Source organism: Enhydra lutris, unplaced genomic scaffold, assembly GCF_002288905.1.
Source record: "Enhydra lutris kenyoni isolate GAN:26980312 unplaced genomic scaffold, ASM228890v2 scaffoldscaffold93, whole genome shotgun sequence".
In the NCBI taxonomy this organism is placed as follows: Eukaryota; Metazoa; Chordata; class Mammalia; order Carnivora; family Mustelidae; genus Enhydra; species Enhydra lutris.
In genome coordinates this window covers 3,155,815-3,180,785 of record NW_019154177.1, presented here as the reverse complement: position 1 = coordinate 3,180,785, position 24,971 = coordinate 3,155,815, and the positions used below count along the sequence as shown (strand labels likewise).

Genomic DNA, 24,971 nt, shown 5'->3' with positions numbered 1-24,971 from the left:
TTCACACTCACTGTCATTCCTGAATCTGAGAAATCTTGTTTCATCTCTTCTGGAAAAGCCCTAACCATTATTTCTTAAAGCATTGCCTCTCCTCAATTCTGTTCATTTTCTTTTCCCAGAAATCTTACTGAACACATATCAGAACTTTTAACTCTATTTTCCAGGTCCCCTAACTCTGCTACAATATATCATTATCTGCCTGAGCTTTAATCTGTATAATATACTTATTCTGTTTAATATTCTGTATAACTTATTCTGTATAACTTATTCTGTATAAATTACTTTATTCTGTATAATTCTGTTCTATCTTCTATTTCACTCATTCAGTCATTAGCTCATTGTCTAATGGCTTCGTTTCTAATTTCAATACTTAAATTTGTCTTTAGTATTTCAAGTAGTGCCTTTCTTAAATATGTCTGTTCTTTTGGATATCTTCTTACATTTTGGTCTCTCCTTTATTTCTTCAATTATTTTAAACATGCTTATAAAAGGCAGTTATCAGTTTATCCAACTCTTGGAAGTTCTCAGCAATTTGATCGTGCTACATGTTGAGTCTGAGGACTTGCTTTGGATGGTTGCTTCTCTGAGTGTTTCTAATTTTGGATCTGGAAGTCATATTAAGCAGAGCTTCATCAGTAACTCTGGGTGATCTGTGTTAAGGAAATCGGCCTGGGCCCAGTTCTTTAGTCCAGTTTTTCAGCCAAAAAAGAGTTTTTCTCTCAGACAATGAAAACAGTGTGAATTGCAACCCCCCAACTCCCCGTGACATAGTTATGAATTTTTGGAATTTTAAGCAGAGGCTCTTTCTTTTCAAACCAGAGCTCAGGAGGATGTAAGCTATCACTGTCTCACTGTTGCAATGGACAGAGTCTCTTTAACTCAGTTTTGAACCCCTTTGAGGGTTCTGGCTCTATAATAGGATCTCCATGATAATCGCCTTCCTGGCAGAGGTCTAAGGCTTCACCCCTCGTCCCCAAGGACCTAGATCTCAAGACCCTGCATCACTGAAACTGGTATCTGCTCCCCACCCCAGTCCCAATATCACTGAGGAGTTAGCTCATACTGCAAACTTTTCATTACATCCATGGGGTTATCTCTTACTATCTTTGGAGCTATGTATTTGAAAAGATGTTTGCCATATTTTATCTGGTATATCTAGATGTTCAGAACAGGCAGTTTTTCAGGTAATGTAAGAAGTTGGAACCTTCCAGATGAAATTTCAAAGAAGACTGTCAAGTTTTAACACCCAGTCGATACATTTATCAGTGGAGAGACAAAGGAACACAGAACTGGAAAGAATATTACAATCCATTATGGCAATCCAGGCCAGACACTTCATTTCAGAGAAGCAGAGATTAAGACCCAGGGGTAACCGTGAAGTTCCCAAGGTCACATGATTGGCTAGCAATAGAGTCTGGGCAACAAATCAGGTCTCCTGAACCCCAATCAAATATTTTTCCCATCAAATATTTCCTCCTAATTCACAGAATTGGGGCAGTGTCATGTGTGATATAGGACACTTGTCGCCCTGTATTTGCTTTTGCATTCTTTTATTTCAGCAGGTGAATGCCAGTCCCTGGGAGAAGAGAACTAAAATGCCTAGTAGAACAGAAGCCAAGGGAGTGGAAGCTATTTCCAGCGATGGTAATTTAAGCACGGTTCACGCGCAAACCTCCAGGAAAGGTAAAATCATGCACTGGCTACAGATAAAACTGGCATCTGTGTCACCCTGACTTCCCTCTTGGTGATACAGAGCACGAGGCTACCCCCAACTGCCCAGGGCTCTACATAGCTATAAAGCCTGTTTTATGGAGAATTATTTCACTTCCTGTAAGAAACCTTGAAGGTATACAGGACAGGTAGGTGTCAAGACATTATAGAGGAATGAAAAACTTCAGAGCAGATGCTAAGTAGAAACTATGGAAACCAGTCTTGGGTTTTCTGACACTAAGTCTAGGAGCATCCAGTTAGATCTCTCTGTTCATATAGATTCAGCCCTGCCTCAGAGAGAACAGGCTTTTCCTTTCCACTATGTCATAAAAGTCACTTTTCCTCCTCCACGTTGTCTATGTCACAACTTGGTACTTTTCTATAACATGTCCGAAGAAAACCTGCTGAACACCTTATTTTGCCCTAAACGCTTAATGGTTCATAATTATGTGATTCATTAATTCTCCTACGGAAGTAGACTTTTCATAAGATAATGCCTTTGACCAGTAAAGCACTAACCAAGGTGGGATGCTTTACAAGCCTCAACCTTTCAGCCAGTGTGTCTGTTGGGAAGTGATCATGTCTCAAGGACAAGAGGATTCTCCTAGTCTTTCCCATCAAAGGAGAAATAAGGAGATGTGCATTCTAATACTCTGTCTACAGTTAACTAGGAATCATTTGATCTGGAATGCATACTACCCCATTGCCTCAGCTTCCTCATCTGGAAAACGGGAGAGCTTGATTCTTGTATCTCTAAGATCTCATCTACATCTAAGTAGTAAGAGCCTATCGGTCAAATTCTCCTATCCTAACTTGCACGTGCTCTCTCTTTCCATCTCTCTCTCTCTCAAAATCAGTAATATGAATAACTTATACATAAAAATTTTCCATGTTTGCAATCCTGATTTTGCCATTTATGAGCTATGTGACCTTCGAATTTGTGTGTCTCGGTTTCCTTACTCATAAATATACGATGATAATGGTAGCTGCCTCACAGCATCTCCATGAGAATTAAATTAGTTATAAAATGTAAACCACTTAGAACAATGCCTGGCACATAGTAAATACTATGTAAACTTTAGCTATGATTATCACCTCTCCCACAGTGTCCCCTTTATGGCAGTGGTGGGACTCATGTGTGGTCTTTCTGGATTCTTTTACAGTCTTCTAGAACATCCATCCCACCATGCTGCTTAGTCCGCTGCTGACACTCCAGAAGCTCCAGAAGCTATACCCAATCCTTTCGTAACCCATTTGACCTGTCGTTACAAGTGGCATCATGCGAATAATAATCCTTCTTTGGATAAACCTCGTCCCACTTGATAAGGCACAACCCCAACTACTCGTGGTCCCACCTGATTATTTTGTTAAGTCTCCAAGTACTTGTCATAGTGCTTATGCATAAACCCTGCGAGCTGCTTCATCCACAGGTGGCCAACATCTGTTTCCACTCAGCTCTCTTCCTCTCCGGCGCACACGTCCTGGGCACTCCTGGGTCCTCTGTCTCACACCTTCAGGGCACTGCTGGGGTTTTCTCTAGGTCTCTGTGTCCCCAAAGGCTACTGACATCTTTGCTGAGTATGACCGCACTTCAAAGAAACTCACAGAACCAAATCCAGCTATTCTGTGGGACACACAGAAATACCTCTCCCCCATTACAGGTCAGATACAGTCACAAGATAGAGTTGCTTATGCTCCTGTACCCCTAGAGACCCAGGGAAAAGCTGAACCTTGACGTTCTGCCAGAGGTCAGTGGTTTCTATCAGGCTCAGTTAAGGGTTCATGGGGCTGAGTGGGGACAGACACCACATTGCCTTTCCTATCCCTTTATCTCCCATAGGCCTGTGAGCTTCTGTCTGGGTTCACTCAGAAAAACAGAAGGTGCTCTGGATATTCCAAGAAAAAAGAGGCTTAATATAGGGGATTGGAAGATTCCACAAACTTTGGAGGGCTGGGGAAGCAGAAGTCAGATTAGCCCCTTCCAGAAAATCCAGGAGTCAGGATGGATGGGTCACTCTGATGACCACAGGTAGCCCCGAGTGGGCAATTTTCAAGGTGACTCCCAGAAGTCGCAGGCAGAAGTCCCATCTCCACCATCACTGGTCTTCGTCCATGGGCCTCTAGGTGCCTCACAGCCATCATGGCTTCTCACTGCGTTCCCCCTTCCAAACCTTGTCAGAAGACCCTCATTGTTGGAAGCCTGCCTGTCTGCATGAGAGATTGACAACTGTCACTTCCAGGTATTTGTGTGTCCATGGAGAACTCGGAAAGGCAAGGATGGCAGCGAGAATTCACAAACAGCATATGGCACAGCTTCCTTCCTCCCATCCAAAGCCCACGCGGAGGTGAACATACTGCAGCCCACAGAAAACATGTCACCCAGGGGCTAGGCTACAATAACATCCCTCTCTGAAAGTTCCAGAATTAAATAAGCAAGCATACCACTTGGAGAAAGTATCTCCATCCAGGTTAAAATTAGGGAATTGTTCCTATAACACACTATGAATCCTAAGGCTCATTGATGGGTTTAATACATTTGGAATGAGATTGAGAGAAGATGACAAGTGCTTACGAACCTCTCCTCCTTGGAGCATGGGACAGTCATTTAGGAAGAAAGGGAGCACACTCGTTAACTGTTAAGCCTCGGCTCACACTCCCTAGCTCTGAATGGCAGTGTCTTGAGGCCAGCAGCCCACCAGCAAGGCGAGGCCACCACAAGCCAGGGGAGTCTGTTGTGCTGAGATGTGGTGGGTGAAGCTCACATGGGCCCACATCCTGCCATCTCCCCTCCACAGCTTACCCAAGATCTGCAGCTTAGCAGACCAAGGCAGTATACACGTGATGGCCAAAATTAACTTCGAATTTTGGGGGACTTGTCCTCAAAATCGACCAGGTCATTGCAAAATTCAAATGAACTGGCGAAAGAATTCCAAGATGTCCTCCTCCATCCCACCAGCGGCTACCTGTGCAATCACGCACACACTATTACCACCGCACGGCAGCAGGCCTCAAATCAGCAAAGGTGGCCCAGTACAACATGTGACAAGGGTATCAACATATGGGAACTAAATCATAAAGGACTGACCTTTATGGTCCAAGACCGTGGGGAGGAGGTACATGTAAAGACGTTAGCACAAAGAAAAGAAAAGGAAAAGGAATGTATTAGATCAAAGAGTAATTGTGACTTATTAAATGCATGTTTGATGTCAGACACTGGTCTAAGCACTTTATGTGGATTAATTTACTGAATCTTCCCAACATTCCTGCAGGGAAGCTACTCCTTCTGGCGTCCTCTCCATTGAAGGAGCCAGAGTTCAAGCAGAAAGGAAGAACTCATTTAAGTCACTGAGGCACAAAGAGGGGTCACCTGGACTCACACCAGAGCAGTCTGACTGCTAACCAGCATATTACATGGCTGCACTTATTTTATCTGGGAAAACCAAAGAATATTTTCATTTCCAACTTAACATCTCAAGAATAACAAGAAGCTCACAGTGCAGGAAGTAAATCAACAGGAAAGTGTACAAGAAGAGCCCAAAGTAGACAAGAAAGGAAACTAAAGAGGAAAATATATGACTTCAGAATTAAAGTGGAATAAGTAGTAGCAAGGAAAGACATGACCACTGCAGAAAATCGCATCAGTGACATAGAGCCAAGGCTTAGAAAAGTCAGGAAGGACGCAGAGGGGGAGCAAGACAAGTGGCTCAAAAGATGACGGGTATGAAGAAGGGAAGAAAAGAGAGAGTGCATGAGAATAAATGAAAGCAAAAAAGAAAAAAAAAAGAATAAATGAAAGCAACTTAATCAAGCATCCAGTTCACGGAGTCTATACCTTTGAGGAAAGGATGTGGAAAAACAAAAGAGACAACCTCAATGTAGGAAAAAAGTGAACTCAAATCATGAAAGAAACTGCCGTGAAAATATATACAAGAGCAGGGTCTCTGACAGCAGATACCTTTCATAGCAATAAAATAATTCCTGACTCAGACGGATCAGGCAGAGAGATTGAGCACACATAATCGTGGGAAAGGAGAGGACAGAAGCATTTCGAATGTGTAAGGCATTAAACACGGGGAAGCAGATAATGTCCATGACTTCCATGGAAATAACGTTTATAAATTTGAATTAAGAAAAATTGCGGACGTTGAAAAAACATGCAAGAAGTGAAGAAAGTTGTCAAAAAGTCCTCTTAAAACAAACAAATGATGTCTTGGTGGTTTCACTAGAAAAATTCAGTGAGATTCTATGGAACAGAAAATGTCTCTGTATCCAGTGCATTTCTGTAGATTCCCACCTTAAGGCGGTGGGGTACAGTTCCTCACTCCCTATGTGTGGACTGTGCCCGTGACTTCTTCCAGAGCACAGCATGGAAAGGGAACAAACAAGAGTAACTTATGGAGAAACTGGACAAACACTGCCTCAAACTGGTTGTTGAGGGACATTCTACAAAATATATGACTGGTACTCTTCAAAACTATAAAGTCATCAGAAACAGAGAAAGTCTGAGAAACTGTCTTAGCCATAAGTATCCCAAGGAGACATGACAATTAAATGGACAGTGCTATCCTGAATGGGATTCTGGAACAGAAAAAAGACATCAGGTAAAAACTAAGAAGTCTGAATACAGTATGGACTTTAGCTAATAATCATACATTCTAGTAGGTTTGTCAATTGTGACACACATACCATAGCAACAGGGGAAAACAGGTGTAAGGTGGACAGGAACTCAATAATTCAGGGGCGTCTGGGTGGCTCAGTCATTTAGCCTCTGATTCTTGGTTTCAGTTCAGGTCATGATCTCAGGATCATCATATCGAGCCCAGCCGCTGGCTCTGCTCTCAGCAGGGAGTCTGCTTGAGATTTTCTGTTTCCCTCCTTCCCTTCCTGTTCTCTTTCTCTGAAGTAAATAGATCTTTAAAAAAAAAAAAAAGAAGAAGAAGAAGAACAGAAAAAAGAAAATGACTATATACCTGAAATACTTCAGGTCATAGATTGAGATGAAAAGCCTAAAATATTTCTTTCTTTACAAAGCTAGCATATCAAAAATTATGCATACACACATATTCACAATAATCTTCACCTGAATTCAATTATATATGCCAAAGTAAAGTTCCAGCCAAAACATTAGCAAAATAAAGCATGTGTTTTCATTACAACAGCCTATTAAGAGATCATTTCAAGAATGTAAGCACAGTCAGATATTATTAATAATAATTATAAGGAACTTACATAAATGTACTCAATTAGTCTCTATTTTTTATTTTAAATATTTTATTTATTTATTTATTTGAGAGAGAGAGAGAGAGAGAGAGAGAGAGCAAGAGCAGAGAGGGAGAAGCATGCTCTTTGCTGAGCAGGGAGCCCAACGTGGGGCTCAGTCTCAGGACCCTGGGATCATGACCTGAGCGGAAGGCAGGCGCTTAACCCACTGAGCCCCCAGGCACCCTGAGGTAGGCTCTATTATTAACCCCATTTTACAGGTGGAATACTGAGGCTGCAGATAGCTCAGTAATTTGCCCAAGAATATACAGGTCCAAATAGAGCAGATCCAGATGTCTGACTCTATGATTCAAATACAGTTTATAAAACTCCTGCATTCACATCAAAATAATAAGAAACAGCAATAGGACAGCTTCATACAACAAAAGTGCAAGTCCCACTAACAAGTACAAGTCCCATGGCACACTTAATGGTGTGATGTGAGAAACATGCTCAGTAAATTCAGATAGGCTCTCACCACTCCTATTTGGCACTGTTTACAAACTGCCAGTGGGATAAATTACCCAAGGGGATGAAATGTTACAAATGACAAAAATAAGCATGTATTGTTTTCCACTATTAGTACTTGCCACTTGTGTGTGTTTGGCTTTCTGCTGTAAACCCAGAGGAAAGAAACATGAAAGTAATAAGGGGAGGACTCAGTTATAGAAACGATAAAAAGTCTCTGAAGAAACTTGTGTGGGACTTAACTGAAGAGAACTAACTCTAAAATTCCAGCTCCAGCCAGAGGAAGAGACCGGAATCCACAGGGAGCCACCCTGCTCTTGGCCAGGAGAAGACAACACTGTCCATGGGGCAGTCCCTTGCAATGTCATCTGCCCTATCTATACAATGTTGATCAAAACTCTAATGTAAATTCGTGTGGTTGGGGGAGGGGCAGCCTCAACTGAATGCCCCCCAAGTTAAACCAAAGGTGGGGGTCCTGGAACTTGACAAGCGTGTCACCCCTCAAGACGAGACAGCATTGGCCATTTCAACTGCCTTTGCTCCCTCATAGGAGCCAGGAAATGGGGCACCCACATGCCTTGAGGGCGGGATCAAACATTATCCCTCTGACAGCTCATCAATCCTTCTAGCTGTTGGCAAACTAATGTACCTGGACTCAAATCCAGGATGGCCCCAGACCCCTACTGGACCACTGGCAAATTTCGTGCGAGCCCAGATTACGGTAGCAAGATGAAGGTGAAATGCTTCTGGAGTCTAACCTAGCCTACCTCTCAAGTCTCATCTCCTCCCAGCACCTAACCTGTTAATGTGCCTTGTTCCCTGGTAACAGGGTGGGGACCTTGGGAGTCATGTCCAACAACTCCTGTCTCTTCCTCTCCATCTCCCCTCGACCACTACCTCCAGCCAGTTCTCTGTCCCATTTCACTTCTTTCCAGTCCCACGCTCATGAGCTCATCCCAGAGCCCGGGCTCAAAACCCTTCCTAACACTCGCTCTGGCCAGTTCCACACCTCCTTCAAGTCTCTGCTCAAGTAATGATTCTAAGCAAGTGACTGACCCACTCACCTGCCAGGGGCAGGGGTGTTGGGTGTCCACCAGCCACCTGCAGAGCCACTCCCGCTCTCTATTTCTCCTTTCACAGACTGCAGTCTTCTCCCTCTTCCAGACTTAGGGAAGGTGGGAGAAAATTACCCCGATCTTAAGACTTTCTGTGCCCCTTCATCGCAGGCTTTTGTTCGGTCCAACATGGGCTGGCCCTCCTTGTGCATCTCTGCAATTTTTCGATTAACTCTCAAAGGATGAGCCTGAGCATTGCCATGCCAGCCATGGTGAGCAGCATGGCCCAGCTCAGGCCAATCAATGCTTCCACAGGAAGGCCTCCTGTCGACTCCCAGGACGGCTGGAATGGAACTCTGCAGCAATCTGAGGCCATGGTAAGTTTATCGAGACTCCAGACCCTTTCTCAGACTCAGATGGTTTGACCTAAAGGGTTATTTATGAAACATCTACTATGTTCGATGAACTAGACTACACGAGAACGTAACAGGCAGCTAAGGAGACGATATCTCTTCTCTATCTAGTGTCTAGCAGTGGAACCGGACCAAGCGGACTAAGTGAAAATGCAGGAAACCACTTTCGTCTTTAGTGGACATACGTTCTTCCTTGACAGGGATGAACGTTGCAAAATAAGTTTCACAGATGTTTATCTTGGCTTTCTTTCTTCACATATTTTTCAAGTTACCCCATTGCCTATAATGCTTTCTTCTTTATAGCTTTTCTTTATTTACAGGATCTCTCACACTTTAATGGGTTAGTTTATTGTGTCACCAGGGAAACTGTGTAAAAGGAAAGAGTACATAGTGCATAAGTTTGGGTTTTTGGTTTTGTGTGTTGCGTTTTTTTTTTTTTTTTTTTTGAACGAAATTGGTAGACTGGAGGAACTGGAGAGAAGTATGAGAGAGAACTGCCCGTTTTTGTTTTTGTTTTGTTTTGTTTTTTGCCTCTCAAGTTTCACATGATCAAAACTGTCAACTCTCTGGCCAAGATAAACAGTGAGATTCTCTTGTCCCCTAGGCTCCCGTGTATGACTGGGGTCCTGAAATTCAGGGGATCATTCTCAGCTCGTGCAACTATGCCTCATTCTTGGTTCCCATCCCTACTGGCTACATCGCTGGAATATTTGGAGCCACGTACTTGGTGGGTGTTAACCTGCTTCTTTCCTCAGTCTTGGCCCTCTCGATTCCATTGGCTGCTGACGCAGGAGTGCTCTCGATCACTGTCCTGCGGATTGCTCAAGGCATAGCCCAGGTACCAAGATGCTTTCTAATTATAAGTGGAATATTAGTTCCAAAATGACCTCAATAGCCAAGAATGGAACTTTTTTTCCCCCCAGGTTATGGTATTAACAAGCCAGTTTTCACTTTGGGTCAAATGGGCTCCCCCACTAGAGAAGAATCAACTCATCAACATTGCTATATCAGGTAATCGAGACCCTAAACTGTCAGTTTGTACGCACTGTCCAAGAGTACTCTACAATGGCCTATCAACACAAGCAAGACCTTAGACTCCAACTACCCTGTCTCCCTGCTCCTGCTTGGGTGAGAGAGGACCCTAACTCTCTCACCCAAAACATCCTCATATCTTCTGTTTAGGGCATTTGATGGGATCCTTCATTACTTTGCTCATCGGTGGTTTCCTCTACCAGACTAAAGGGTGGCCTTCTATCTTCTATATCTTTTGTAAGTTTGGGCTTCTCAGATCTCAGGATTTTTTTTTTCTTTTTGTTTTTTGTGTGTTTCATTTTATTTATTTATTCATTTAAGAGATAGTGAAAGAGAGAGCATGAGCAGGGGCAGAGGGAGAAGCAGGGAGGCGATGTGGAACTTGATCCTGGAGTCCCAGCATCTGGATCTGAGCCAAAGGCAGACACCCAAACGACTGAGCCACTCAGGCGTGCTTCAGGATTTTGTTTTGTGATAGAGAATGCTGGGCATGATTTTCGTGATGCAAGTCATCTATGGTTAACCAAATCCTAATAGATATGAATATTTATATAACTATATAACTACAGGTGATAATGTTCACAGCTAATCATGTTGTGAATCATGCAAAACGACATTTAAATCCCAGGAGCCTGGATGCATAGTCAGAATAACCTAATGACTTCAAAGGCATCATAATGTTCTGTCCTGCTTCCAAACCAAACACACAATGAACCCCAGAGGGATTTCTTTCATAAGATGCTGAAAATGGTATCTTGATGGGATGGTATTTTTAGTTATGCTTATTTATTTAATTCATTTTTAATAAAATTCTATTATTACAACCAGAAAATTCTAAGACTGTACCTGATCATAAAATGCTGATTGACACAGAGAATTAACCAGTGGAACCTGCAAGACAGGGCAGATCGTGGGAGGCTCCAGAGTGGATGTCATACATTAAGAGATGCTGCAGAAGGTCCCAAAGATGCACGGGGTGTTCCAGAAGCCATATTCTACTACTTCACTGTTTTGCCTTTACCCAGCCCTGATTGGGATCTCCCCAGCTGCTTGCTGCTAATGTTTGTGTCTGACTTTTAAAATATTCTCTGAAGTCCCATCTGCAACCTGTGTGATTCCAGTAAGACCAGTGAGCGCCAGCAGTGTTTCCGTTAGAGGACAATGCTCTTATATCAAGGGTTCCTATAACATCAGGTCAATATATTCACTAGAAACAAAAATTGTGTGAAGATGGATTACTTTCGCATGGCAATCTGCAAAGGCTCTGTCATGGAAACTTCAAAGGGCAGGTTACAAAAATTATCCAAGCAATGAGAGAGGTTTACTCTGCTCCTAGTTTTCAGAAAGGGAAGCTACAAATGTAGATCTACAAGGAAGGAATTCAGTGAAATATTTGTTGACATCCTCTACTTGATCTCCAGTGGTGGAAACTTTCCCCATCTATTCCTCTGTACTTGATTTTAAGTTCCTCCATGGCAAGATTGTATCTTTGTATTCTTATACTCTCAAAATCTCACAGAAAGCTGGCATATGGTAATTCTATACTCCATGATAGCTCTTTACTCTCTGTGAAGGCATGGGTAAAGGCCAAGGTGGCAACTAAAAAGAGCGATTAAGATTAGGGCATGCATGGTGATGAGCACTGGGTGTTGTATGCAACTGATGAATCATTGAACACTACATCAAAAACTAACGATGTACTCTATCTTGGCTAATTGAACATAACAAAAAAAAAAGTATTGGGAAAGTTGGTGATGTTTATATAAAATCTGTAGATTAAACAATATTTTCATTAAAAAATAAATTAAAATCTACACTCTGCTTCAAAAAAAGACATTTTCTTAAGATTCTAAAAAAGAAAATTTTAAGATGAATTTTATTTCCACTCAATACTGGGAATGTTGGGTTGTCCATCACTGTCATAATGTATATACAGGTGGTGGGGAAGCACCCTCCACCAATGATGGGGGCCAGAGCATAGATACAGGTAGGAATGGAATATTGGGGTCAGTGATTCTGTCAACCACAGAAATCAGCTCAGTGCAGAGTTAAACTGAAAGAACTGCCATCAAGGTCTAATGGGATCCTCTTCCTAGGTGGAATTGGCTGTGCCTATTCTTTTCTCTGGTTTCTTCTTGTTTATGATGACCCTATACATCATCGGTTTATCAGTGCTGGAGAGAAGGAATATATTGTGTGTTCACTGGCTCAACAGGTGCGTTTGATGAACTACTCTGCCATTTCCCTGTGTTGGTCCAGGTATCTTGGGCTGAAGACAGCATTAGAGCAAATCTCTTGTCTTCTGATGGAGCAGTACTGATATCTGCTTTCTTCCAGGGCTGTTCGCCAGGCTAGTCCCATCCCATTAAGGCTATGATCAAATCCCTACCACTTTGGGGCATTTTAGTCTTTCATTTCACTGAATTCTGGATTTTTAATATTTTGGTCACATACCTGCCAACATACATCAACTCTGTACTTCAAGCAAACTTCAGAGATGTGAGTATAGAGAAAGTCTATTCCATTCTTCTGTTTAAATGCTTTATTATATAATCCTCTGTCTCACTTATGGCCACAAAATCAGGGGATTAGGCCAAGGACCTTCGTGTAGGAAATGCAACCTGGTTGTGTGAATTCTTAATCATCTTACTGTGACCTACCGATTATTGGGGAAGACTGGGACGGTTCTAGGTAAGCTTGACATTCTCAGAATGTCATACTTTTTAAGTGACCAATGTAAAACTTTGATGTTCAATCCAACCAACATTTGCAAACAAGACAGTCTGCACAAGACAGTGTTAACAAGACAAATTCCGCCTTCAAGAAGGCTTGACAGGGAGCATAAACATCATAGGCTGAAAATAAGAGTTTATGACTAGGATATAAAGTCCCAAATAGGACTCCTACCCAAAACTTGCAGATAATGTTCTTCTAAAAAATATGTTATTCAAGTATGACGCATACAGAGAAAAGTGTATGTGTACAGCTGAATTTTCACAAAATGAACAGGTGCCCTGACAGGTGGACAGGAGCCTTTAAATTCCTGCAAGATGAAGGTCTTAGAAGTGGCAAAGAGTATATCAGATTTCAGAGCCTATTAACAGCAGTTCACAAGGTTATTGAGTGAATGATATTGTGTTTTGGACTCAAAAAGCAGTGCTCTCATGTTAACTGGGCTCCTCTTGTGAAAATGTGCTAACCAGCCAACAGGAAGCTGACTTTTTGGAGCAGAGGTCAGAGTCTGGGGTGCACATGTGCAAACAGGCTGGAGGTACTGAGGTCAGAAAGCCCAAGGGTTGAGTGGCCATGGGTCTTCACAAAGAGGAGGCCAGAAGCAGGCTGCAAAGCCATAATCTCAGGTGAGACCATCAGGGGACAGGAGGTCCAGACAGACATCTCTGAGGCCAGCTGTTGGGGATGGTTTGTCTGTGGTGTGAGGCCAAGTGGGTTCCCCATCTCAGAGGCCAAGGCTGAGGACAGGGAGGACGGGGGGAAAGACTGGAGAGACCAGTGGAGACCAGGCTTATCAGCTTGGGAAGTCAAGAGGCCCCAACTCCCATGGGTCTCAAGATGGTTTCTCCCTAAGTCATAAAACCTTGGTGGCTTCAGTCTACTCATCCATAATGTGAACAGCTGGGACATGGTGACAGTTAAAGCCTTTCCGTTTGGGGAGTTTTACACAACATTTCTTTCTTTATATTTTCTTTAACAGCACTGTAATAGAGAGGCTGAGCTGATCAAACCAGGGTTCAACATTTTAAAAACTCTATCCAAAGAGAGGAGTGAAAAATCTTCCTGCCGTTCCCATCCCCGGTCTGCCCTGTCCCCCCAGCCTGTTCCCAGCCACAGATAACTATTTTTTATTAATTTCTTAAATATTCTTCCACTGCTTCTTTATCTTCTTTATAAAGTTGCGGGCATACACAAACATATCTTATTTTGTCATTTTTTTTTTTACACAAAACATTATGTGTTGTGTACATTGCTATTGTTTGTATATTACACCACAGTGATCTTTTCAGATCAGTACACAGGACTCTTACTGAGAGACATTTGGGTTGTTTCCAATCTCTGGGCAAAAAACCTTGCTGGTCAGCCACCCATCTATGCAACTCTTTCTGCATGTCTGTTCAGGGTAAACGCAGTACAGACTTTTGTATCTGTTGCTAAATTGCTCTCCACAGGGCACTGATATTTGTAAGTACCCAGTTTCCCACAGCATCCCAGGGGATCAGGTAAAAAAATTGCTGGATTTTTGCTAGTTTGATCCATGAAAAAGTAGTTCTTCTCGCTATGAGGTCGGAGCCCCTTATTTTCCTTTTTCTGTAAATTGTTCCTATCTTTTGCCTATTTTTCTATTGGGCTTTGCTCTTTTTTAAAATCTCTTTCCAGGTGACTTTACCTAAGATGAGAGCATTAAACATTTTTTTTCCCAATTGAACTATATGCATATTTTCTCTTAGGCACCAAAATTGTATTCTAATAATTCCAGTAACCTGAAATTTGTATTCGAGGAGATAGGTCTATATAGAGAAGCTCTAAACATAGACAAGCCACACAACAGTCAGTGTGTATCATGGCACACGAAGTGAGGCAGGCGCCTTCTCTTTGGTCCTCAGAGTGGAATCCTGTCAGCCCTGCTGTTAGGTGCTGCCTGTATCGGCACTATCCTTGGAGGTCTACTGGTGGATTTTCTTCACTCCAGAAAAATCTTCAGACTCATTACCATCAGGAAACTCTCCACTGCCATTGGTAAGGACCCAGGTGGATTGTGGGATGGACGCGGGAAGCTCAGGGCAGTTTTTATTTCCTCTGTGTTTGTCCTCCTGCTGCAGGGGTTCTTGTCCCATCTGTGGTCTTCGTGTCCCTGCACTGGGTCAGATTCAGCTTCAGTGCCAGTATGGGCTTGTTGGCACTGTCTTCTGTCACCAGCACCTTCTGCCAAACGGGAGCCCTTGTTAACATCTTGGATATTGCTCCTCGGTAGGGACCCCTTGGCCACATCCACACAGGAACTCAGCTCAGGTCCTGCAACCCTAAAGTCGCTCTGATGCCCCAGTTCCGTGTGGGGTGATCCACGCTACAGGTCACAGGAAATGCCAGCATTAGCCCTACATCCAAATAATTCCTGGAAGGGACCCAAAGCTAGCCCACCACTGTGCACTCAGTTTTCCAGGTGAAATGGGGAGGCAGTGGCCTCACTCGCAGCTCAGCTAGGGACAGGATGGGACTCACACCCACATCTCTGTCGGGAAATGCAGCAGTCCCACAGGGTTGGATTAGTGAAGGACCCGTAAAATACTACTGTGCTGGCTCCCAAAGGTAAAGCTTGACTAATGGGAGAGTAAGAGAAACACTGACCTCCAAGAGAGGTAGTATCAAGGAGGACTGGGGACTTCCAAATGCAGCCCCCAGGAACCTTTCACGGTCAGAAGAACATACTCTATCCTCAGATAACCAACCACCATGACCCATGGGAGATGCCTTGGTCTCAGGGGAACCAACGTCTCATCCAGTGAGGGGTCTTTTTTACCCAGAAATAAAGCTGTGAGATCAGGTTCCATAGCAGAAACTAAGAGAATATACACACTCGGTGCAAATCATCAATCTGTACATTTTGTAACAACAATGTTGACAAGTTAGTACAAATGACCCTTGGGAGCCTCAGACCCTCACATGGGACTGTACTAATCACAAGTCAGCACATTTCACTCAGGCTTGACCGAGGGTCGCCTCAGGGCACCCCCAGGGACAAGCACAGAGTTACAACAAGTAAGCTGGGGTGAACGGTATGCTTACACTGGAATATTCTTTTCTGTCTCAGGTACACTAGCTTTCTTCAGGGACTATCGGAAGTCTTTGCATACTCATCAGGAGCCATTTCTTCCACTGTTGCTGGATTTTTAATCAGTCAGGTGAGGTCGAATGCTCTGATGAAAATACTCATGAGAGACACCTAGAGAGGTCACTCAGAAGAAGTCAGACTGAAGATATTTTTGTTCACTCCCCAATGGAGCTCAGCTTAAAGCTCGAGAGTCCCAAGTCCCCTCAGGAACCCCCCACCCCAGGCTCAGCTCATGCAGGACAGTTACCACAGGTTTAGGATGTGGAGTGATGGTGAGCGCTCAGACTTAGAGTTTATACTTTAAGAGTTTTTAGAAGTTTTTCATGCTAATCATCAAAATTTCTAGCAATATTCATGGCACTTCTTACAAAGTATAGAGGGGTCAACCATTCTGGTTTGACTGTGACTGAGGGGTTTCTCTTCTAGTTGCTAATACTGTCAGGAAACAGCTTTTTTTTTTTAATTTTAAAAAGATTTTTATTTATTTATTTGACAGAGATCGCAAGTAGGCAGAGAGGGAAGTAGAAAGAGTGGGGGGAAGCAGGCCTCTCTGCTAAGCAGAGAGCTCGATGCGGGGCTCGATCCCAGGACCCTGAGATCATGACCCGAGCTGAAGGCAGAGGCTTTAACCCACTGAGCCACCCAGGCGCCCCAGGAAACAGCTTTTAATAGGGAAATTCTCAAACTGAATTTTGTTTCCCTTGTCATCCCTTCATTCATTCATTCGCTAATTCAACCTTAGCGTGTGCCACGCACTGTTTAAGTGGATCAAACAAACAGAAGTCCCTGTCTGGTAAAGCTTATATTGTGGGAAAGCAATTGATGGAAAAGTAATGAAATCAATAACATATGAAATATACTGAATGGTGGCAAGTGCGAAGAGAAGAATAAAGCAGGAGAGAACAGGGCACACAGGAGGGGGTGGGATTTCCATTTTAAATAGGGTGGTCTTGGAAGGTAACATTTAAGTAAGGACTGGACACAAACCAGGGAGTGAAACAAATGGCTATCGGGAGGAGTACTGTTCGGGCAGAGGGAAAGGCCAGGGCCCAGGAAATGACCTGCGTATTCTAGGAACAACCAGGAAGGCCACAGAGGCTGGAGTGGGGTTGGGGAGCCAGACCTGCACCAGGACCTTTTTGAATAGGAGGACCAAGAGCCAAGAGACTGTTAACACTCTGTAATTTCCTCCTTCCAGGATTCTGAGTTTGGCTGGAGAAATGTCTTCTTGATTGCAGTTTCTATTAACATGTCAGGCCTGGTCTTCTACCTCATCTTCGGCCAAGCAAAGGTCCAGGACTGGGCTACAGAACAGACGTTCACTCAGCTCTGAGCAAAACGGATGCGTCAGATCCCAACGCTTAGCCATTCGTTGTTTGCAGTCATGGACATTATCCCTTAGTACCTGCTTGACTGGTTAGCCATTTGATTTGCATTGACTGTTTCCAGTATCTTCTCAGAGAGCTTGGCTGTGTAATACTGAAGGTTCCGCCTGCAGATGTTACGGTGGTGGGTGGGGGTTAGGGAAGGCCAATTATCTAACTGTGAGCTCTGGAAAGCATAGGTGTGTCTGAATTTCTAAGTGTTCTCCACTCTGCCCATTTTTATGACTTAATAAGAAATTATCAATAAGAAATACATATTTAGTCTCTGCCCCTACTTTCTGGAACAGAGCTCCAGAATTTCAGATTAGTGAAATCTCAGATCTCTTGAGTGGTAGAGATGATAGGAGTAACTTTTGTCATAATATTTGGACTCGGTCCCTAGTTCCCAACACAAGAGCTTCTAAGACACTTGGAATTCCTGGAGTGATGAGAGCACCTTGGGTATTCTATGGAGATGACGGTGGCTGGGGGACACTGAAGCCACCCATAGCTTCAGGATGGGAGCTGGTCTGATTCAAAGGTGGGAACGTCCAGCTCCACGATCCCACCTCCAGGGAGGTGAGAGGGGCTGGAGATTGAGTTATTCATCAGTTGCCATTTACTCTAATCACACCTATGCAATAAAGCCTTGATAAAAACTTAAAATACGGGGTTCTAAGATCTTTTGGCTTGGTGAGCACAGGGAGGTGCTGGGACAGTGGTGACCGAGAGAGGGCAAGGAAGCTCTGTGGCTCTTCCATATTCCTTGCCCTGGGCATCTTTTCCTTTTGGCTGTTCCTAAGTTGTATCCTTTATAATAAAGCAGTAGTAATAGTAAACAAACTGTTTTCCTGCATTCTGTGAATAATTCTAGCAAATTATCAAATGTGAGGGGAGAGGGGTCATGGGAACCCCCAATTTTGTAGCTAAATCAAACAGAAGTGTGAGTACCTCGGGTACCGACTACTTTAATTGATGTTTGGATGGGGGCAGCCTTGTGGGATGAAGCCCTTCACCTGTGGGGTCTGCACTAATCCCAGGAAGTTAGTGTCAGAATCGACTCACACGGCACCCGGCTGGTGTCCCCCAGAGAAAGAGAGAACTGTCTGGTGTGGGAAAACCCACACGTTTGTTGTCAGAAGCGCTCAGGACAGAAATCCCTTTTGTTTAGTTGTCCTGGCAAAAGCATGAGGGAACAGAGGACAGTTTCTCACCACAGCAAAAAAGGAAGCCGGAACCATGGGAGTGAGGACAGGGGAGCACAAGAGGAACTGTGTCCAAACAACCAGATGATGAACCCTGAGAGCTACCTTCCAAAGACAGCCCCAAACAACGGAAGCCACAGTGTACACAATGCAAAGTCCTAGGCCAGGAAGTCAGAGCAAGTCAAGCTGACCTCACATTCACGGGGGACAGACATAGGATGCCTAGGAGAAAAATAACAAGGAGAGAAAAACGATGAAGCCTGAATCCTCTGTATGCAGAGAAAGGCTCATGTTTGCCACTAGTGGCAGTGGGGTAAGGAAACGTGGGCCCTTTCAGAGAACTTGTTTTCCGTGGATGACAGTGTAGGAATCAGAGTGGCCTCTGGAAGATGCAGGGCACTTGGACATGTCCTGGCCGTCACTTTTCCCAGCCACTTTCTTTCTTGCCATCGTGATCGCTGCTCTGCATCTTGTTTGTGGGTCTCTGTAGATCCCTCCCACCTCAGGGACCAGACATTGGCCAGGGTTCCTCCTCTGCCCTCCTGGTGTCACAGCTACTCCTCTCACCGCTGGAATCCCGCCTACCTTCAGTGAGCCTCACTCCACAGTCGCCTCATTCACTTACCAGTTCTTCCTAACGTGCGTGTGGAAGACTCACGCTGGCTTGACTCCACTCCACAGTCTGCAGGGTGCGTGCAATGTGTCCGCTTTCATTTATCCCCCACGTGGGGAGGATTAGGATCATGAAACACAGCAGCAGCATTGAGCAGCAGGAAATGAGTATTGATGAAGATATAACATGGGTTCCTAGCAGAGACCGAAGTCAGACCCAGCTTCAGGGAAGACAACGTCTCAGGAGAGTGGACGACACAAAGGCATGTGGATGATGACTGTAGGAAAGGAAATATAAGGGGTCCACGGGTGAGGGGTAAATGGATTATCTGCCATAGGGGATACACCTGACAAGACCCAGACACCGAACAGGCTTAGGGCGACTCCCAGGTTTTGGTTTGGTACTGTCCAGATGGAGATGCCTAGGAGACTGAGATCTACCCAGGTGAAGATGACAGGAAGGAAAGTAGACATGTGGGAGATCTGGGCTTCACGTGTAAATCTAGGAAGCTTCTAGATACAGGCAGTGATTGAAATGCTTAGCACAGCAGAGGCTGTCCCGGGCAAAAGGATGGCGTAGGGAGGGAACACCTGCCGAGAACCTTACAGAAGTCCCAACACTGAACAGCCAGCCTGGGGGATCATTAGCCTTTTTAAGAAAAAGGAAAAAAGAAGAGACTAGAGAGAAGGAAAACCAAGAGAATACGGTGCTCAGAGAGGGAAGAGAGATATGTGTTTCCAAAAGGAGTGGAGCAGGAAAGGAGCTTAAAGTGAGCATGGTTCAAACCTGGGGGAGAAACGAAATGGACTCTTGAAAAGAACACACATGAGCACGGTTCCTGAGAAGGCTGAGGGTTCGGGAGGAACCTGGGCCCGAAGCCCATTTGGATGAATGACTGGGGATGCGTGAGGGCTTCTCCTGTTCTCTCACAGCTGGCTCGAGACTGCGTCCTGCCTTCAGGGCACCTCCAACACCTGCCCTAGTTCCTCCCTCTCCCCCCTACCCCCCACCCCTGTTCATTTAGGACAGTTCCCTCCACCCCATCTGACTGCAGACTCTGGAATTGCGGGAACCATGACACATACTACTTTGTAATGTCTTAAACACAACAACAACCTTGTCTTGCACACAGTATCAATACATTTGTGTGTGTGTATGTGTGTGTGTGTATTGAGTGTGTAGGTGTTCAATCACCGTGTGCCTCAGTGCACGGCCTGTGGTGGTGTGGAAGACCAGTTAGGGAAGAAATGGGTGAGAAGGTAAAGGACCCAATTCTTCTTTAATTTCCTTTGTTTTTCAGAACATAGAATTACCTAAACCTACCAAATCCCTTCCTTATCCCATCTGGTGTTGAGACTGAGAGACTGGGTCTCTCCATTCCACGTCTCCAACAATCACAGAGCAAACCCCAGGCCCTCAGCAGCAAGGATCATGGGGTTCGCCCATCAGGGCAGAGGCTCGTACTTGTTTCTTTTCTTTTCTTTTTTTTTTAAGATTTTATTTATTTATTTGACAGACAGAGATCACAAGTAGGCAGAGAGGCAGGCAGAGAGAGAGAGGGGAGGAAGCAGGCTCCCTGCGGAGCAGAGAGCCCGGCTCGGGGATCGATCCCAGGACCCTGGGATCATGACCTGAGCCGAAGGCAGAGGCTTTAACCCACTGAGCCACCCAGGCGCCCCAAAGTACTTGTTTCTGAACGACCCCTGTTGGCGTGTAATTCCGCTCCTTTCCTTCGGTGGACTCTTCTGTTTTTTTCCTCATCTATCACTTTTCATCGCTTCTAGAAACAAGTTTGATTCCTCCCCAGGGCCTGATGAGTACAGTTTCCCCCAAATGGCTCACTTAAAGTACAGAAATCTTCTCAGACTTCCCATTGACCCACACATTGACAACACAGAGGACTGAAAGCTGAAAAGTGGGGAAAAGGTCTTTCAGAAAATCTAAGAATAAAATTGGTTTTCTTGCACTTGTTTATTGGTTGACTCAGCAATCATTTATAAAGCAAAGAATGTGGAGTGGAAAACGAAAAAATCCACATTTAAAATTCAGACCTGCTAAGTGGTACAAACAATATATGGTACAAAAGAGATGCACACGGGGTGTGGGGTGGGACATCCTAGGAAGGTGCACGCCATCTTCTTCCTGGAGCCGCTTACTGCCCCTCAGTCCCAGCTCCGGGGCTGGTCCCTCTTCCCTTCAGTGAGGAGGTCAGTCCCAGGCTCTCCCAGGGTTCTGCTTTACACGAAGTTTTGTAGAGAAACAAAAAAGTGCACACAAATGTCACTGGTGAGTCCCGGCGGATAAAGGAAAGCTTTCAGAACAGTTCCAAGCACCAGTCTGGCCAAGTGTATTTTTCTCCAGCTATCTTCCTTGTCCTGATGACAGCTTATCCCAGGCATGTGCTACTCTGTTCTCCTCCTGACATAAAAATAAGTATGACTGGTGAACAATTCCAAAATCGTGCTAAGTCCAGGCACACAGCATGAGACCATCCATCCCCTGCTCCCTGTCTCTGCGGTGTCCGCAAACATGGGGAGGCTTGGGCTTTGCAGCTGAAGCCGTCTGATACTGCTGCACTCTCTTATTAATATGAATACGTGTTATCTACAGCAACAATAAGGCACAGTCTGTGTACTTTGGCAAATGCCTATTTCATGAAACGAAGACTTCCATTTGTGCCCCCACACACTCTGGTCCTGCTCAAATGCACCCCCCCGTCCTTTCAAAGAACAAATTGCCAGAGCGTATGCCAGCTGGCAGACCAGACTGCAAACCAGCTTCACCTGGTTACAAAGTCCAGAAAGGGCAAGTGCTCTACACACATCCTTCCTCCGCCTGACAGATGAGTCCAGGGCTGCCAAGCAGGCTGGGATGAGGAGCGTTGGAGGCCACGGGAGGTCAGGACTGTTGGGACAGGACAGCCTGGCATAACGTGCTGAAGCCTGACCAGGGCTGTGGACCATGTCTGCATTGGCTGGCAGCCTGGCACAGGGTCTGGAGGTGACGCAGGTGAGGAAGGCCAACGTCCATGAGGCGACCCTCCCGTGGGCCAACACCCTTCCTGCTTTCTGTAATTCTTCACCGGTCTGACTCTCCTAAGCCCCTACTTCTCCCCCTCCTTATTCCCTTGTCCTCCCTTTAAAATGCCCCTCACCTCTGTACGAATAAAAATTTGAGTTTGGATCTCTCTAGACTCATTTGCTTTTTGTAACAGTATATGACTGATTAAAATCTGTCCTTACCACTTTAAATAGTGCCTAGCTTTGTTCATCTTGGATATTAGGGTAGAATGTCAGCACCTAAGAGAGATGAAGAGGGTTTCCATGGTCCAGGAGGGGTGCCCCAGGGTAATGGTGTCAGTGCATGGGAAAGAAAGCAGGGAAGAATATACAATGGGGAAAAGACCGTCACTTCAATAAATGGTGCTGGGAAAACTGGACAGCTACATGCAGAACAATGAAACCGGACCACTTTCCTATCCCATATACAAAATACATTCAAAATAGATTAAAGACTTAAATGTAAGATCTAAAACCATAGAATTCTTAGAAAAAGACATAGGTAAAAGTTCTCTGTCATCGGTCTTAGCAATATATATACATTTTTAAATCTGTCTCTTCAGGCAAGGGAAACAAAAGCAAAAATAAACAAATGGGGAAATATCACACTAAAAAGCTTTTACACAGTGAAGAAAACTACCAAAAAACAAAAGAGGCAACCTACTGAGTAGAAGATATTCACAAATGACGTATCTGATAAGAAGTAAACACCCAAAATACATGAAGAACTCATACAATGCAATATGTTTTTTAAAAAACTAGCAATCCAATTAAAAAACAGGCAGAGGACCTGAACAGACATTTCTCTAAAGACATCCAGATGGCCAGGAGACACATGAAAAGATGTTCAACATCACTGCTCATTAGGGAAATGCAAAACAAAACTACAACGAGGTATTACCACATAACTGTCAGAATGGCTATGATCAAAAAGATAAGAGACAACAGATACTGAAAAGAATGTGGATGGGAAAAAAGCCTCATGCATTGTCGGTGGAAATGCAAATTGGCGCAGTCTCTACGAAAACAGTACAGCTACGAAAACAGTACAGCTACGAAAACAGTACAGCGGTCCCTCAAAAAATTAAAACAGAACTATCATAGGGGCGCCTGGGTGACTCAGTTAGTTGGCATCTGACTCTTAATCTCAGCTCAGGTCTTGATCTCTGAGTCATGAGTTCAGGCCCCATGCTGGGGTCCATGCTAAACAAACAAATAAAACAAAATAAATAAACAGACAAGCAAACAAAAAATAGAACTATCACAGACTCCAGCAATTCTATTTTGAGGTATTTACCTGAAGAAAATGAAAACACCAATTCAAAAAGACACATGCATCCTTATGATTTGTAGCATTATTTACAACAGCCAAGATATGGAGGCAGCCCAAATGTCCATTGATAAACAAATGGATAAAGAAGATATGGCATATTTATACAACAGGATATTAATCAGCTATAAAAAAGAATGAAATCTTGTCATTTGTAACAATGGGGACGGAGCTAGACACTAAATGAAATTAAGTCAGGCTAAGAAAGACAAACACCAAATGATTTCACATATTTGTGGAATCGGAAAAACAAAATAAGCCAACCAACAACACAAAACAGAACCAGATTCAGAGATACGGAGAACAAGTGATGGTTGCCAGAGGGAAGGAGGGTGGAGGGATGGACGAAACAGGTAAATGGAATTCAGAGGGATGATCTTCCAGTTATAAAATAAATAAGACAGAGGGATATAATGTACTGTATAGGGAATATAAGAATAATATTGTAACAATTTTGTATGGAGACAGATCGCAACTATGCCGTGACCATTTTGTAATGTAAATATATATCAAGTCACTACATTTTTTTTTGAATTATACGTTTTATACCTAAAATACAACATTGTATGTCAATTATTCTTCATAAAAAATTATATAGATAAAAATAAACAACTGACTTCTTAGAGTAAAACTAGAAGGGGCACGTGGGTGGCTCAGTCAGTTAAGTGTCTGCCTTCGGCTCAAGTCATGATCTCATGGACCTGGGATCGAGCCCCACGTTGGGCTCCCTACTCAGTGTGGAGCCTGCTTCTCCTGCTCCCTCTGCCCCTCCTCCTGCTCATGCTCACTCTCTCTCTCAAATAAATAAATAAAATATCAAAAAAAGAATAAAACTAGAGTATATGCATTTAAAGGCATAAAGATTAAAGGAATACTAACATTAACCCATTATTTAAATTTGTTCTGGAAATTCTAAGGGCCATGAGTCCAGAAGGGGGGGGAATATAAAATATCAAAAGGGAGGAAAGAAAATTATTATTATTATTTGCAAAAAATGACATTATTATCTACCTAGAAACTAGAGAGTTAACTCCCAAACCATCCGAAGGAGATAGCATAGCTACAGGTTAAAATTTTCAGTTAAAAAATAACTATATTCAAACAATACCTTCCCTACATCCCAGCCCAAATATGTAAGAAATTACAATAAATAAAAAACACATTCAGGAAATATAAATTAAATTTTGTTAAGAAATGTATACTAAGTACAGGTAGCAAAGTGCAGCACTGGACTCAAAAACTGAACCCATATTCATCATGGCGGGGGGTCTCGCTATGTACTCTTAAGGGAGAATGTGCTGGTACAGGGAGCTTAGTTTCTCCCAAACAGATTTAGTGCAGTCTAATGCAATTAAATTGCAATTTGGTGCCATTTAAATACTGCAGTTCAATCTTTATTAAAATGGCCCAATGATTATAAACTTTCCCAGGAGAATAAACAGCTGATATTACACAATATCATCTTCAAAAATACAAATGAAAAATGTTTGATTGGTCTGGTATTTACACATATTAAAAATTTAGACCCATCAATATATTGCACAACAGGTCCCGGTACCAACAGATCTTAAACTATATATTAAGCCCAGAAACACATATAAATACATAGAAGTTTATT

General features: G+C 43.6%; 2 protein-coding genes across 3 annotated transcripts in view; both read left to right on the top strand.

The window, feature by feature from the left end:
- The window catches only part of LOC111138542 (histone H2B type 1-A), a 364,628-nt gene that overhangs the window by 36,243 nt on the left and 303,414 nt on the right, over positions 1–24,971 (top strand). The window lies entirely within an intron of this gene.
- Positions 1,596–17,446, top strand: LOC111162587 (solute carrier family 17 member 4). The gene is given in 11 exon segments (XM_022527090.1): positions 1,596–1,683; positions 8,664–8,869; positions 9,510–9,743; positions 9,829–9,916; positions 10,088–10,174; positions 12,034–12,152; positions 12,275–12,436; positions 14,557–14,689; positions 14,773–14,920; positions 15,762–15,852; positions 16,981–17,446. Coding segments are annotated over 11 exon segments (1,491 nt in total). The 3' UTR covers positions 17,116–17,446.